This window comes from Balaenoptera acutorostrata, chromosome 5, assembly GCF_949987535.1.
Source record: "Balaenoptera acutorostrata chromosome 5, mBalAcu1.1, whole genome shotgun sequence".
In the NCBI taxonomy this organism is placed as follows: Eukaryota; Metazoa; Chordata; class Mammalia; order Artiodactyla; family Balaenopteridae; genus Balaenoptera; species Balaenoptera acutorostrata.
This window is the reverse complement of record NC_080068.1, coordinates 50237998-50253602: the sequence shown is the minus strand read 5'-3', so window position 1 is coordinate 50253602 and position 15605 is coordinate 50237998. Positions and strand designations below refer to the sequence as shown.

General features: G+C 43.4%; 2 protein-coding genes across 3 annotated transcripts in view; both read right to left on the bottom strand.

Annotated features, from left to right (window-relative positions):
- NUP54 (nucleoporin 54) overlaps positions 1 to 2373 on the bottom strand; it is a 30413-nt gene extending 28040 nt beyond the window's left edge. The window contains exon 1 of the mRNA XM_007165562.2: positions 2222 to 2373. Within this exon, the coding sequence (XP_007165624.1) occupies positions 2222 to 2288 (67 nt within the window). The 5' untranslated portion in view covers positions 2289 to 2373. The remainder of the gene's footprint in view (positions 1 to 2221) is intronic.
- Positions 2374 to 6350: 3977 nt separating this feature from the next.
- The window catches only part of SCARB2 (scavenger receptor class B member 2), a 68079-nt gene continuing 58824 nt past the window's right edge, over positions 6351 to 15605 (bottom strand). For both annotated transcript variants that reach the window (XM_007165566.2, XM_057546681.1), the window contains exons 9-12: positions 14898 to 14971; positions 13496 to 13547; positions 10551 to 10709; positions 6351 to 9057 (exon numbers count right to left, since the gene is read on the bottom strand). In XM_007165566.2, the coding sequence (XP_007165628.1) occupies positions 9019 to 9057; positions 10551 to 10709; positions 13496 to 13547; positions 14898 to 14971 (324 nt within the window). In that variant the 3' untranslated portion in view covers positions 6351 to 9018. The remainder of the gene's footprint in view (positions 9058 to 10550; positions 10710 to 13495; positions 13548 to 14897; positions 14972 to 15605) is intronic.

Genomic DNA, 15605 nt, shown 5'->3' with positions numbered 1-15605 from the left:
TGATGAACATACATAAACATACATAAAAGCAGTTAAAACAGTTATATTATCACAACTCAAAACTTCACAGTGATAACTCCAAATGAACATGAAATCAAGCAAATACCAACAGGTTTATTTATTACTGTTGAATTACGAGCTGGGTGGGTTTGTTCGGAAACACAAACTTCAAAATAATGTTTCTGTTTTACCCAGTGCCAATTTTAAGCAAACAGGGAAAAGTAAACATACCAAGCAACAGGGATATGTGATCACTTTAAATATACCTTAGTGATCATGGATTGTTTAATCTTTGGAATTTCAAGTATTCTTCAAAACGTTTTCAAATCAGATTGCCAAGGTCATATTCACACTGCAGTAACAAGTAACTGCACAAAATGCCAGACTTCCCAAATATGTCGTAGGGAATAAATCATGCTTACCAAATGCATATAATTGGCATGGGTGGGCATAAGTGGCATATGTAAGAGAATATGAATAATAAATTCATATACGAGCAGCTGAGGAACAAGGCTTTTCTATAGGGTCACTGTATGCAAGGTACACATAGACCTATTTTAAATTATATATATATATATATATATACACACACACACACACGTTATAGTTTATGTTTTGCAGAATTTCCAACGAGCTTCAAACAATCCATATAGATAACAGAATCTTCATAATTACCTTTTTGAGTACAAAGACGTCTAGCCTATATTTTAGAAGTTAATGCTATCTGACAATAAATTAAATTGCTCTCTCTGATCATTTCTCAAAAAATCCAGTAAAGAACTGGGGATTCTTTCTATAATTGCGTTATCTTATAGAAATGTATCCTAATCTGCTTAGTTGGCCAAAGAAACACATTATTATTATTATTGTACAGGTTAAAAAACAAGATAGGTTGCTGCTGTTCGTATAAGACTTGTTTCTCTCAGGAAACACAAGGACAATCAAATGAAATTCCAATGAAAGATGCAGGAAAAATGGGAAAAAAATGACTGCAGGAGTCCAAGAATTCCAGGAAAATGGGCCTGACTGTTGAGCTTATACTTCGAAAGAGATATCTAATAATCTGGAAGATATATTCTACTCAAAATAAAAATCCATTCCAAATACTTATCACTTGGAAGGTATATTCTGTTCAATTAAATGCAAATTTAACAAAGGAACTTTATAACTTGCAAGACTTCCCCAAACCAAATCTTTTAAGAGAGTCAAAACTTGCTACAAATGTTTTTGATTCGACATTAGGAAATGAATTTCCTTTCCTTGTTAGACAAGTCGCTGTTCTTTCCCAAACTCTGGAACCACAAAATATTCTTGGACTCCAGCTCCCAACATTCGTTACACAGACGACCCGCATATCTACCTGCACTTGCCAGACTGTTACCAAAATTGAACGGAGTCGCCGAGGTAGTAGAAACACCGAAATTCCCAATATTAAAGTTCACTGCAGGATTAGCAGTTAATCCGAAACCCCCAAAATTAAACCCACTGGCGGTGGAGTTGGCAGTCTCAAGCCCACCAAATCCTGATAGGCGTGTAGGCAAAGAAACAAACAGAATTTTAAAAGGGGGAGGGGGGAAGAAGAAAGAAGAAAAAGAAAAGAAAGCAAGGTAAAGATTAGAAGAGTTTGCAGGAGGTTTCAAAGAAGTGAACAAAGACAAACCCGGACTTTGCTCCAAACGAGTTAAGAAAGCCGCGGAGGCGGGGACGGGAAGAACGAGCCGGAGCGTGTAGTCCCGCAGCAAGAACCGAAGGGGCCAGGGCCGAGGGAGCCGCAGAGCAGCGCCCAAGGCTCCCCAACCCTGTCCTCGCCGAGCCCAGCAGCGGGAACCAAGCGAGCGTTCGCGCCCGTCCCGGACGCTGAGGTGGGGAGGGGTGAGTAGGGTTGGGGAGGGAAGGATGGGTCTCCGGCAAAGGGTGAGAGGAGCCGCCTCCGGTCTCTCCGAGTCCGCCTCCCGGGCGGCGGGAAACGAACCCTAGGAGGAGAGGGCCCTGCGGGGACCCACCCGCAGCGCGCGAGCTCTGGGTTGGGCCTCCATTCTCCCCGCGGCCTCCTCAGGAGCCGCCTCTGCCCGCTCTGCTGCCGCCCGCCCTTTTCCGAAGCCCCTAAAGTCTCCGCGCGGGCAGGAGACCCCAGGATCCCCAAGCCGAAGAGTCTCGGACCGAAGGGCTGGACCAAAGGCCTTCCCTCCTCCCCGGGAGAAGGTCCGGGGGACTCACTCACCCGCGGGGGCCGCGGTGGCTGCAGCTGTACCAGAGGTGCCCGAGGGAGCCCCAAAGTTGAAGGCCATGTCGCGGGAGCAGGGGACCAAGGTACTGCTCCCGCGGCGCTCGGTGCACTCCGCTCTGCGATCCGCGGGGAAACCACTCCCGGATCTCGGCGTTCCGCCTCTTTTCCGGCCTAGCCTAAGAGGCCGGAACGCCTGAAAAGCGTAGGGGGTGGAGGGTGGAGAGGGAACGCCCCCGGCCGGGCTCGCTTCCGGGGGCCTGTGGCTTCACGTGGTGTGGAGCGTCACAAGCAATGTGAGATGCTGGGAAGCTCGCCGTGGCGTGCCGCCTGAGAGCCCTTAAAAACTGCTTTAGGGAGGCCCCTTGGGAAAGATGTGCAGCAGGCTGAATACCAGTGTCCAATGAAGACAGGGTAGGAAAGAAAGCTAAATCCTTGTTCTCCATAGTGGGGAGACAGTGGATAACACTAAAACTGAAAATTCACGAAGCAGCATGTCACTCAAAGTCATGGGGTAATGGGGAAAAGAAGAAGAAAGAAAGAAAAAAGAAGGCTAAAAGAAGTGCCTCTGAGAATGATGTCCATTTAGGTTTTTGGTTTTTTGTTTTGTAGAATTCTTGGTAGAAACTTTGTAGAATTATTTGCTTCTTAAACCTATGTGCTTCTGTAACTTTAATAAAAATAAAAACAAAGTCATTGTGTCTATCGAAATTAAAATTGTCTTTGGACCTAGCAATGCTGCTTCTAGGAATTTATCTTGTAAATGATTTGGCAAAATTAATGGAATACAAGGTTATAGGTTACAGCATTATTTATAATAACAAATGATTGGGACCAGTGTTTTGCTTAAATAGTTGCATTCATACAAAGGAATACTATTCAGCCAAGTAAAGCTCTTTATGTACTGAAAAGACAGATCTCAAAGGTAAATTATATAAACAATTTAGAACACTGTATATGGTATGCTACAATTTGGATGGGAAAAAAAGAGGGCTAGAATATGTAATTACATATATTTGTATGAAATATTCCTGGAAAGATACATTTTTAAAATGAGTAACATCGGTTGCCTCTGAGAAGATGAATTGGGTGGCAAGAAGATGGGTGGAGGAGGACTTTGCAGTATAAACCCCGTTTAGTTTTTGAAAATGTAAATGGGTTACCTACTCATACAATTAAATAATGCTAATAGTGGTCATCGCAGAAGTCCCAGTGAGAACGCTGATATGCGGATGAGGACGGCAGGAATGGAGACTGAGGAGCAGGCGGACTTGATGATTGACGGGGTGTGGAGAGGCGGGCAAAGAGGACTCTAGCAAGAGTCCCTGGTTCCTGGCTTGTACACTGTGATGCCATTGGAATTTGGGAGGGAGACAAGAACAAATGAGTTCCTTTCTTTACTTACTGGATTTGAGGACAACCTGGCTGAGGATATGCAGCTGGCGCTTGGATATGTGGGACTGAGGTGGAACGGAGAGGCCCATGTTTAGGGTGTAATGGAACTCTGGGAGCCAATGAGGTTGTCAGGGAGAGAGGATCAAGTGAGAAGATGCAGCTGAGCATCAGTAATTAGACCAGAGGAGACAGCGCTCAAGAGAGCCTGCGAGAAAGAAGAAGAACCAGCCGAGCCAAATCCAGAAATTATGGATGGAAGGCGAGAACGATCTCAGATGGAAAAGAATGGATGACTGTTTCTTCAGTAGGAAGCCATCCCTGATCACCCTTTCTAAAACTGCACATCCCACTGCTGTCACTGGCTGCTTTAATATTCTTAGCATTACCACCACCTATTTATTGCCCCCCAGCCCCCATTTCATGTTAGCTCCATGAGGGCAGCAAACTTTATTTACTGGCTGTGTCCCTAGTGCTAGCAGAGTGCCCACCCACGTGATAGGCCCTTATTCAGTACCGTGGAATGAACGAATGATTTCCTTGACATGTTTCTCTCCCTTGCCTTTCCCATTTTCATCTCCAAGTCCTATATATTTTATCTTTTAAATATTTCTAAAATATTTCATTTCCACTGCCATCTCCCTGATTCAAATTACCATAATCTCTTGCCTAGACCAGGGATCAGCAGACAGCCCATGAGCCAAATGTAGGCTGCTGCCTATTTTGTACAGTTTCCTTGGAACACAGACATATGCATTTGCTTACGTGTTGTCTATGACTGCTTTCATGCTACAAGTACAGAGTTGAGTAGTTGTGATAGAGAGGCTTGCAAAGCCGAAACTATTTTCTAAGTGGCCCTTTACAGAAAAAAAGTTTGCCAGCTCCTACCTAGACTACTGCAGTGCAATGAGCAGGATTCGTTCTAGGTTGCCTGGCAAATGCGCTGGCCGTGGCTGGGGGTTCCCCCTTCTCCTAGGGGAGGGGAAGGGGCCGCACCCAACCTTATGTCCCACGTAACTGGTGTCTTCTTCACCCCAGCAGTGGAGGTTGTAATAACGTTCCATGGGCAGCCCAAGTCCAAACTGCCTCTTGTTCAGTTGCTTGTGTATTCCTCCATTGACAAGACTGCTTTTTTCACCTTCGCCCTATAAAAAGGTGGACGAGAAGGAATATGCGCTCTGCACTGAGACCAAGCAGTGCCCTGGCCCTCAGCTTGCCTCACCATGGGATGACAGGAAGATGGAGGGTCTGTGCCTTCCTTTGTCCATAATTTTTCTTTTTCCCCATTAAAGCCATTACTTGACCTATGCTATGTATGTGGCTTTGTGCAATTCACCCTGCAGGCTAGTGCATGACACCCAGACAAGATCCAGTGGGGACCCTAAAGGAACCACCTAACACCTAACACAACAGCCTCCTAACTGACCTCCCTGTATCCACGTTGACTCTCTTCCAATTTATTCACCCTGCAGCTAGAGTGAGTCTTTCTAAACAAACCTGTCGTATCTCCCATTCCACCCCCCCTACACACACACACACACACACACACACACACACACACACACACACACTGACCAACAACCCAGTTCACAACACTTCAATGGCTTCCCGTTTGCCTTGAAAAGGACCAAAACCTTTGACATGGCTCCATAAGGCTGCCTTTCTCTCCAGCCTCATCTCCCACTATTCCTCTTCCTTCTCTGAATCCCAGCCAAATATTTTCTCAGTTGCTTGTAACATGTTCCTTCCTGCTCCTGGGCACCTCCTGCTACCTCTGTCTGAAATGCTTCGCTTTGCCTAACTAACACCTATTCTTCAGTATCACTTAAATGTTACTTCCTTGGGCAAGCCTTCCCTCGGAGTCAGGTTCCCAGAGCATCATGAAACTTAGTTGAAAGTTTACATTTATGATCAAATAAGGAGCTTCTCCTATGACAGAAGCCAGTTAAGCAGATTTGGGATTCCTAGGAAGCACTTATGCTGAGGTTCAAGTGTCCCTAATACATAAGGACATTTGTAACACTGAACTAAATATTTTATGATTGATCTGGATTTGCTCTGACTTCAGAAATAAGTTGCAATATTATTGGGATGGGAAAGGTTTTAAAGGTAATCTAAACTTTTGGACTAGTAACTTCGGTCCAAATGTCCGCAGAAACAAAGGTCTGGTATTTCTCCAACAGCTCTCTGATCTTGCTGAGCCCTCTGGGTGGACTTGTCTGCATTTCAGTTTGTGTTTACCTGGAAGCAGACCTGAATAAGGATGTTAGTGCAGGTAGATTATTTGGTTGGAAGCAGCAGTGAGGGGGTGGGTAGAGTGAGACAGGGGATGAAGAAATGATGATAGGAAGCAGTTTCTGGTGTGGGCAACCCTAGCTGAGGAACCAAGTAGAATGAGCCTGAGAACTGTCCCTCTGAGGACGGGAACCCTTGTCAGCTGACTCTTGCCCCCTTTGATTGAGCGTCAATACATGGGAGTATTAACCCCCATGCTCCTGAGGGGCTTCCAGGGCTCTGGAGAAAGCTCTGAGGCAGAAGAGCACAGTGTGGGACCTGCTTGAAGTGGGGCTTGTCAGGCTGCCTATAACCGTCCACCACAGCTGAGCTGAAATCAGAGGTGGCCCAAGGGGGGTGACTCAGGCCTGAGCCCATCAGGAGGGCGAAGAGCATCTTTCAAATGAAACTCCATAGACCACTGAACATCTGGTGACATAACATACAATTTCCAGTGCAATTTCATAGAAAGTTTTTTTTATTAGTGAAATATTCCATTGCATTAAGGGTAGAAATAAACATGTCAAGAATCACATGAAAGGAACCAGCAGTATAAACTATAGGAAGAACATTCTGGTCAGCATTCTCTTTAATAGCCACAAGCAATTAATCCTAGTGATAATACCCAGAGGGCCAAGGATGGTGGTCACCTTTTACAGAACTCTTATCTTGAGCAACTGAAATAAAAAATTAGCTTCTCTTAAGTAAAAACCCCGATAAAGGTTAGTTGTGTAGTACTTGGTCTGCCTGACCATTAGTGAGCTTTCTAGAATAAAGTCTAGTGGGAAAAGCCTGGAGCTGAAAGTGGCAAAGCCCATTTCCTGTCCTGTGTTCAACTCCTAAGTTTCCCTGAGAGAAGTGAGGTAACCTCTCTCTGTTTGGTTTCTCCCTAAATTGAGTATCATAGTACAGGACACCGTATTCTTTGATTGTGACAGTCACAAAGCTTTTGGGGACCTTTCTAGGATAATGGCTCCACAAAAATGAGGATGAGGAACTGTTTGTTATTTCAACCTCAAACCAAATGGGTACATTCATTCTTCTTAACCAATCTATAATCTTGACTGCAGTGTATGGGTTTGCCACAGAGTTTTCAGAAGTAAAATATCAAATGTGATTTTTAAGCCAAGTAACTATTAAGAATCATATGAAAATATTATGCTTTTGGCCTCCCTGACTGTGTGGGATTCAATCAAAAGGTGTGCATCATTAACTGTAATATTATCACTCATAGTGTTTAAAAATTTCCTCCTCACAGATGATTATATCCTGGTAAGAGAATGAATCAATGGGTATGCACTGACTTATCAGTTTTATTAATGTGAATAAATGGGTGCATAACAATAAGATGTGCCTATTATCTAGTTAAATATTGATAAATTTTAAAAAATCTAGATATTTGGCATTATTGAAGACAAAATATCTTCAATTTAGCTTCTCACATTTCGGTGATTTGGGGTATCTATAGGTTCTATCTTAATTTATAGAGAAATTGAGAGTTTAATGAACTGCCCCTTCAAAAAGGGAAACATTGCAAATTGCTTTAGTGTAGAGAATAGGAAAATCGGGGCAAGGAAACGAAATGATTGATTACCTCCATACAGGGATCGGAAGTTGCATTTGTGAAATCTGTGGCTTTTTTTCCCTTCATTTGCTTACACTGAAATCCAGTTTTAAACAAAAAGTCCTGCAGAATGATTCCGTTGGTAAGAAATTATCTGTGCACTTTGCCATATTAACTGTACAGGTTTCTCAATCAAAAATGAATAGTGAACGTTGAGAATCAAAGGAACTGCCCTTAAATGTGCTTGAATTCTGTGACAGCTGATGGTTCCCAATCCTGACTTAGGTTACACTGAAAGCCGAGAGGTCTTCTGCAGAGAGGTGGCTCTGCTTCTGGTCCCAAGGGACCTTTCTTTAAAGATACTTCCTGTGCAATATTTTAAAACACCCTCACTCTGTCAGCAAAATGATTGTCACAGGAAGTGTGAGCACATCTTTCTCCATTCAGTGAGTGATAGTGAGCCACAAAACATCAGAAGGGACTGAACCTGAGAAAAGAACAACCTATAAAAACAATTTCAAAGTTACCAAGAAGACTGCCCTAGAAGAAATGTCTCTTTAGTGCAGTCAGACTTCCTGAAATTTAAGTGTAACTTAGGCTGTGGATATCCTATATTTATAAATCATTTTACAAATAATCACTCAATAGTATTGTAATTGATACAGTCATATTTGGCAAGGGCGATTGGGGAAAAAAATCAGTTACTGATTACATTCTCCCAGAAACATCTTTCCACATCAAGATCATTTTGACTAAAAAAATAACAAACTACCCACAAATGTCATAACTGGCATTCTATTCTATATGAAATATCTGTACTTGTCCTCACCAACATCATTTGTGCGTTCTCTCAATTCACAAAAGTACAAGTCAAAAATCCTCAGGTGCTTGTCACTATCAACTCATGGGTACCACCTCCACCAACCCCTTCCCTGCTTGATTCCTACCCTGTATGAAAGCTGTCTGAATTATTTTCCTGGAGGAATTATGAACTGAAGATTAGCAAGAAATGCAATATGCACCTTTTCAAACGAGGAAATTAGATGCATCTGAATGATATTGAATGAGGCTTACCATTTTACCCTGCATCCCAAACTCTTACTTACTTCTGTTTTGTGGATGAAATGAATGGAGGAATACAACATCAAATAGTATTTATGTATTTTGAGCACAAAGTTTGGTGAATGAAGAGTAGTGAATAAGGTTAGACCAAGTAGCATTAACAAGTGATGCACAGACATTATAACCACGACAGTGGTCACAAAATTCTGGAGCTACCAGCACCCAACAACAAAAAAATTACTATACCGGAGTTTATTAAATACTTGCTAGACACATGAAAAACAAAACAATTTGTCAGGGACCACAGGATCCTAACGGCCAACCAGGTCAGCCTGTTCTTGAACCTCTGCCAGAAGGCGCTCACCACACGCAGGCATGGGGTCTCCACCCTCCTCTCACACCCGTTGACAAGCCTGTGAGGATGCAGACAGTTGCCCCACTGTTGTGGTCCAGGTCACGACAGCTCGCACGCTTCCTTCCCCAAGCGCAGCCCATGGTTAGGTTAGGTTCGTATGAGGGGTGCTCTTTCGTCTGCAGTTCCCTGAGACCAGGTGAGAGAGAACAGTGAGGTTAGGCGATCACGTGACCAACATCTCCCCAGATGTGGGAAGTGGAGAGAGGGGTGCAAGGAGGGGAAAGTGATGGGAAGACTGTCATCCCAATCACCTTCTCTTCTCTTGGCCTGCTTCCTCTTGCTCTTTCTTTAACATTCAGCCCTGATCCTCTCCAGGAGGCCTGCTCTGACACCCCTACCCTGACACTGGACCAGTACCCTTCTCCTTGTGTTGACCTGGACCATAATCCTCATCACACCCTATTGAATCTGTCTCCTTCAGTTGGAGGCCCATCAGAGAACAATGTCTCAGAGGGGATGGCTGCTCAGTAATGCTTGCTTGTTGAATATGTGAAGACGGCTAATTGTAGGAACAGTCATAATATTTACGTGGGCTTTCATCTGTGCCTATGAAAATCTCAGTGACAGTACAATCCATCTTACAGTGACTGTAAGATCAATCCATAGATAGAAATGGAAAAATCGTTGCCTCATACCTAATTCACGCTAACGTGATGGGCATGGGTTGAAAGGCATACTGGAAGCACGCAGAACACAGGGAAGTCTGAGCTTATATGATTTAGATGGTTTCAGCCTATTTCATTTCCTACTTCACATTTGCCTCAGACACGTAATGGAGGCAGTGAAGAGAGGAAAAAAAAAAGGCTTTGTTGCAAACAGAGAGGCTGGTGAGAATTTAAGAAGGGCTCATTGAAGGTGTTAAGACCCCTGGGTTGGCCTGCTGGTCACTTAGGGAAGCCAATCTAACCACTTATCCCACCCATTTGGGGCTGTTCCCACCCCTCCAGGAGAGGAACTACTCCCCTGTGCCCATCATTTATTATGCAATGACGACTCAGTGGTAGGTATCTTCTGATAAACCAGGGATTCTTTCCAAGCAGATCTCTGGCTGCCTTGCTCTATAATTATGGAGCTATTCTGTCATATAACTAATATTTATTGAGCTCTTACTAAATGCTTACACTGGGCCAAGTGCTTTATGTTTAAAATGTCATCAAATCCTCACAAAAAACTCCTAAGCGAGGCTCAATTATCATCCCATTTTACAGCTAGAGAAACCAAGGCACAGTTTCTGGGGTCACACAGCTATTAAGTGGCCAAACTGGGATTTGAACCTGGGCAGTCTGACACCAAAGCCCGGGTGCTTAGCTGTTTTATATTCTTCCGCTTTTTTTCAGGTTATTTTCAAAGACATAATGCTTTCTCCCAGGGGTTCCATTCCCACCAAGAAAGCCTGAAATACTGAAAGATACCATTCTATCACCCCTCCACCTTTGACACACTTCCCTTGCCTCTCATTTGGCCCAGCAGTAATATAACCATGAAATCACTGTGCCCAGCATAAAACCTCAGAATCCACCCTAATAAGCCCGCTGACAGCCAGCCCTTCCATGAAGCACAGCTGAAGTCCTCGGGGAACGTTATTCGGTAAAGGAGACATTCCTCCAGCCACTGCTCACCTCATCCGTGGATCCCCGTCCTCTGCACGCAAGCCAGGTGAAGATCAGACCAAAGAACACACCCAGCGCCATGATAATGTACGGTATGTTGGTGATAATCAGAGTAGTGTTAATCACAGACTTCAGTCGACTTGCAGTCTCTTTATCAATGAGAACACTCTGGGGGGAGGGGCAAGAAAACAGTATTCCCTTGATTACTGAATATCCAGGGTGTAAAGTTTTTTGCTCTATCTTTCTTCCAAACCATTAAACACAATTTGGGTATGTCCTCCTGTTCGAAAACCAGAGATACTGAAAATCCTTTTATAAGTTAGAATAACCAGAGGGGGCACTTATTCATTGACGTCTCTTTTCTCCTGAAGACATGTTTTACTCAAAATTGGTGGGAAAAAGGAGGGGGAAAGTATTCAGAAATACTGAGATAATATCAGCTTTTCTTTTGTATCAGACAACTCCATGTCACCCTTCAAAATCCAACTCAGCATAACTTCCTTCCAGAAGTCTCCTTTGGCCGGTTCAAGGCCCCTTTTCTGCGCTTCCATCTCACATTCTAAAATCTTCCATCACTGTCTCCATACTCTGCACTATAACTGTCTGTTTACTTGTTTGTCTCCTCCTGACTGTGAGGTTCCTGAAGGCAAGACTTTTATTTCAGTCAACTAAACACTGGGTATAGTGCCTGAAACACAGTAGGTGCTCAATTAATGTCGCTTGATTAGAGGAATGAATGAATGAATGAATGCAATATTCCAACAATGGCATGTGGAAAGCATCATTTCTCTCTTGGTTGGATCTATACTGATCGGGACCAGAGGTCTAGACAGAAAGTGTTCAGGGAAGTCTTGAGGCTAACCAGAATTCCAGATAACTAAGGGCAAAAGTATTATCACCTTAAACTGTGAGGCATCTGCAGAGCTTAATTCTATAAAAATTATTAGCAACAACTGGGACTTGGGGCTTAATTTAGGCTCAATTTGCAGATGAAGGCCCATCATGGTCAGAGTCTCCTCCTCTGGAAAAAAAGCGGTGGGAGAGCAGTCTCCAAGGTCACTTCCAGGTCTAATGTTTTCCTTCTCTAGAGAAGAGAAAAGTCAGGTTCTTTCTGGGAGGGAGTAAAAGCACGAGGTTTCACTCCATCATTCCCTGGACTCAATCTAGTCTTTAACAAAAAGTCAAAGCAGATGTTAAGGTGGAGGGGACTTCAAATATGGTGCAACAATGAACGTAAGCTGGCAGAACAGGGCCCTTCCACACTTTCAAAAAGCCCTCCTTCCATGGCTCTCCCCACAAACAATAACCGTAATGACCCAGGAGCAACTGCAAATAGGTCCTATAAATGGTAAATATTGCCTGAATTCTTCCTATGAAACAATAAAAGCCTTGTCTTAGAACTGTAATCACAAACCCTTCAAAAGTTTATCAATGTGGCTACCAGTACAATGCTAAGTTGAAAAAGGATATAAAACTGTATCTACCGTATGGTCTCAACTATGTAATATCAAGACCAGAAAAATACTGAGGCAACATAAGCAGATGTCAATTGCACTTTTCTCTGAGGGATGGGCTTGCTTATCAAGCAGTTCACTTTTTAAATACTATTTTTAATTTCCTGAGTTCTATAAAGAGCACGTTACTTTTACAAAATGCGAAACATCAAATTATTTTTTACAAAGTTGTTTTGGAAAAAAAAAATTTTACAACACATTGTTGAAGAAAATAAAGCAAGTTAAAAACAATTTATCAGGGGCTTCCCTGGTGGCGCAGTGATTGAGAATCTGCCTGCCGACGCAGGGGACACGGGTTCGAGCCCTGGTCTGGGAAGATCCCACATGCCGCGGAGCAACTAGGCCCGTGAGCCACAACTACTGAGCCTGCGTGCCACAACTACTGAAGCCCACGCGCCTAGAGCCTGTGCTCCACAACAAGAGAAGCCACTGCAAGGAGAAGCCCGCGCACCACAACACAGAGTAGCCCCCGCTCACTGCAACTAGAGAAAGCCCGCGCAGCAATGAAGACCCAACGCAGCCAAAAATAAACTAATTAATTAATTAAAAAAAAAAAACTTATCAGTCTGGCTCAGGTTTTGTGAGAAGTCATTTTAATTTTCCCTTTTCTTGCTAATCTTTGTTACTCAATCTTCTACAAAGAACAAATATTTTTAGGGAAGAGAGAAAAATCATAAAACTTTAAAAACTGCTGCTGTTAACAATGGAAGCCAGCGGATCATGAATTTGAGGGGGACAATTCTGCAATTTTCCCCTCAAAACTGGGTGAAAGAGAGAAGGGAAATTGAGGAGATATAACTACAGGAAATGTGATATGTGATTCAGAAAAGAATTTATCACAGGTGTCTTAAATAGTGGATGTTTTATGAGCTTTCAGAATATGCTTTACAAAACTTCAATTTATGCCTAAGAATTAGGGATAATATTTCTGTGGGTACACTGTGAAAGAAATATTTCTAAAGAGAAACTCCTTTTGTTTGAACTAAGACAGGAAGCAGAAAGGAGAAAAGACTCTATGCTATGATGAAGGATAAGGCAACCACGTATCACTGCAATTAATGGGCATGTATCACAGTTTATTTAATCATTTCTCAACCACCCCACGCTCTTTTTTACTCTCTTTTTCTCCTCAACTAATGAACGGTAAACTAATTACCTCTGCATTTTGTTTCTTACAGAACCAGCTTCCCAGAAAGAAGTTTCACCCAAATAACGTTCTTGACAAGGGAAATTTCTTTCTGTCGTTTTCAAGTCTCAGACACAGGAAGATTCATGTAAACGTACAAACAGAAATTTTCTGAGGACAAACAGGTTTTAAAAAATCACCTTTGCCCCTTTCTCACATCTTAAATTACACATAGCTACAGTCGCAGAAGCAGGACGTTCCCCAAGCGTCCACAGGTAAAATGTACCCGGGGCTCCCCCCCCCCCAGGACTTACCTCATTGATATACATCACTGGGAAAACCAGGGTTCTAATATTTCCCGTTTCACTACAAACACACAAAAAGAGACTGTTTTATAGACATCCTCATAACGATGGCACACTGGCCTGGCGAGACAAGTTTATATGAAAATGCCAGCCCAGTTATTTCATTAAATTACCTGGAATTTATGCAGACCTCTTAGTATATTTGCAAACACACAATAATCAGCAGTTAGATCACAAACAGTCTAGCAATTCAAAGTGTTGCATATTTATGTAAAGTGTGTTTAACCAAAACACAAGATGCCAAAAGTAAATTCATCAAAATGATTACTATACTCCCAAGGGTTATTGGAGGGGAGGTTCCAGCAGAACAATGCTGTCATTCCTCAGAATGTTTTATAATCAGGCTACTCAGTATTGTCTTTACAAGAGCCTGGAGCAGTCACTTACTGAGCATTTACTATGCACCAGCTCTGTACCAGGTGTCTTGGGAACATTTATCTCACTTAATTCTCATGGTAGTCCCATGCAGTAGGTATTACTGTCCCAGGTTCAAGGCCAGGAGATGGTGGCTCAGAGCAATTTGCCCAGGACCACCACGAGGAAGTGGTGGAGCTAGGATTGGAATTCCACTTTGATTCTAAGGCTCTAGGTTGTAACTACTAAATTATACTCCCTCAGAAATACACACACAAAATGCATCCTTACAAATCACATTTGCTTCCTAGAAAGATCCCTAACACATGCGCTTAAACCTGGCAAATTTTATGGGGGGAGCCAACCAAGTTTGAATGATAGACAGGCAGACAGAAAGATTTGATAAATATAGATGTATTATAGATATGTATTACAGTTTTGCATTCTGTTTTTTCATTCAACATTGAATGAAATCATTTTCTCAATTTCCACTGAAAAGTCTGAGCAGGAGATTATACTCAAGAATCCTAATTAAGTAGATAGAGTGTGGGTACACTGGACTCCAGAGAGTATTTAACCATCCACGGGAGGGCTTGTGGCTGGCCTGGGTGGGAGCAGTGGAAAGAAAGGGAGGGGAGGGAGGCAGCCAGAGTCCTGGTGAGGGAAAGCAGAGTGGGTAAGAGCAGACTCTGTGCCTCAGTTTCCTCATCTGTAAAACGGGGTAATACAGGGTTATTGTGAGGAACAAATGAGTTAATGTATGTAAACTACTTAGAATAATGGCTGACCCATGGAAAGCATTCTATAAGTGTTTGGTTAAATAAAATAAGTAAATTCCAAGACCGAGGCTGCCCATGACAATGTTGATCGTGCCTCATCCCTGAAGGGCAGGGTGAACAGACTTAGAAGTGGGCTGTACCCCTCTCGACATCAACCCCACCAGAAAGTCAATGTAGCAAAACCACCCTCTGCCTCTGCAGAAACAAGCAAAACTTACATAAAGTCATCTAATTTTTTGACATAAACGTTGATTTGGAACCTCTTGGCTGCTCTCAGGATGATTCCAGTCAACTGTGAATCAGAGAAGTAGAAAGAAAACGTTAGGATTTATTAAAGCCACACACACAGTTTTTGTCAATAGAGCACCATTTCTGTGTGGTTCTGATAAACAGGGCGGCCACTGCCACATTTGCTAGGCAGAGTGGGACGAGGGAAAACTGTTCCCCAGGCCAGAATGAGAACTGTGGATTGTGTTAGGTGCCTGGTAGACCAATGTTTCTCACACTTTACTATGCATGCGAGTCCTTGGGCACCTTATTAAAATGCAGATTCTGATTTGGTAGGTCTGGGGTGGGGCCTGAGATTGGGCAGGATGCTGTCACTCTGAATAGCAAAGCCCTAGAGGACCCGGGCGGGAAGGAGATCCAGCAGATACCCTGTCGGGTCTGGGTATCCAGGCAGAGGGCCAGAGTGCTACAAGGAGGACGTGGTCACAGCCAGAGAATGATGCCCACGTATGGCCAGGCCCACCCAACAGAGCCCGGAGGACAGACGCAGCACCGTCCACCCATGGCCATGCCACCTTTTGCACCAAGCGGGTGGGGCTGTGCCTCACCCTGGTGACAAGCGGTTTGGCTACTGAAAGGGAACTGACTGATGGCTAAGAGAGAAAAGGGAGAAAACCACACCTGACCTTATTCACAAA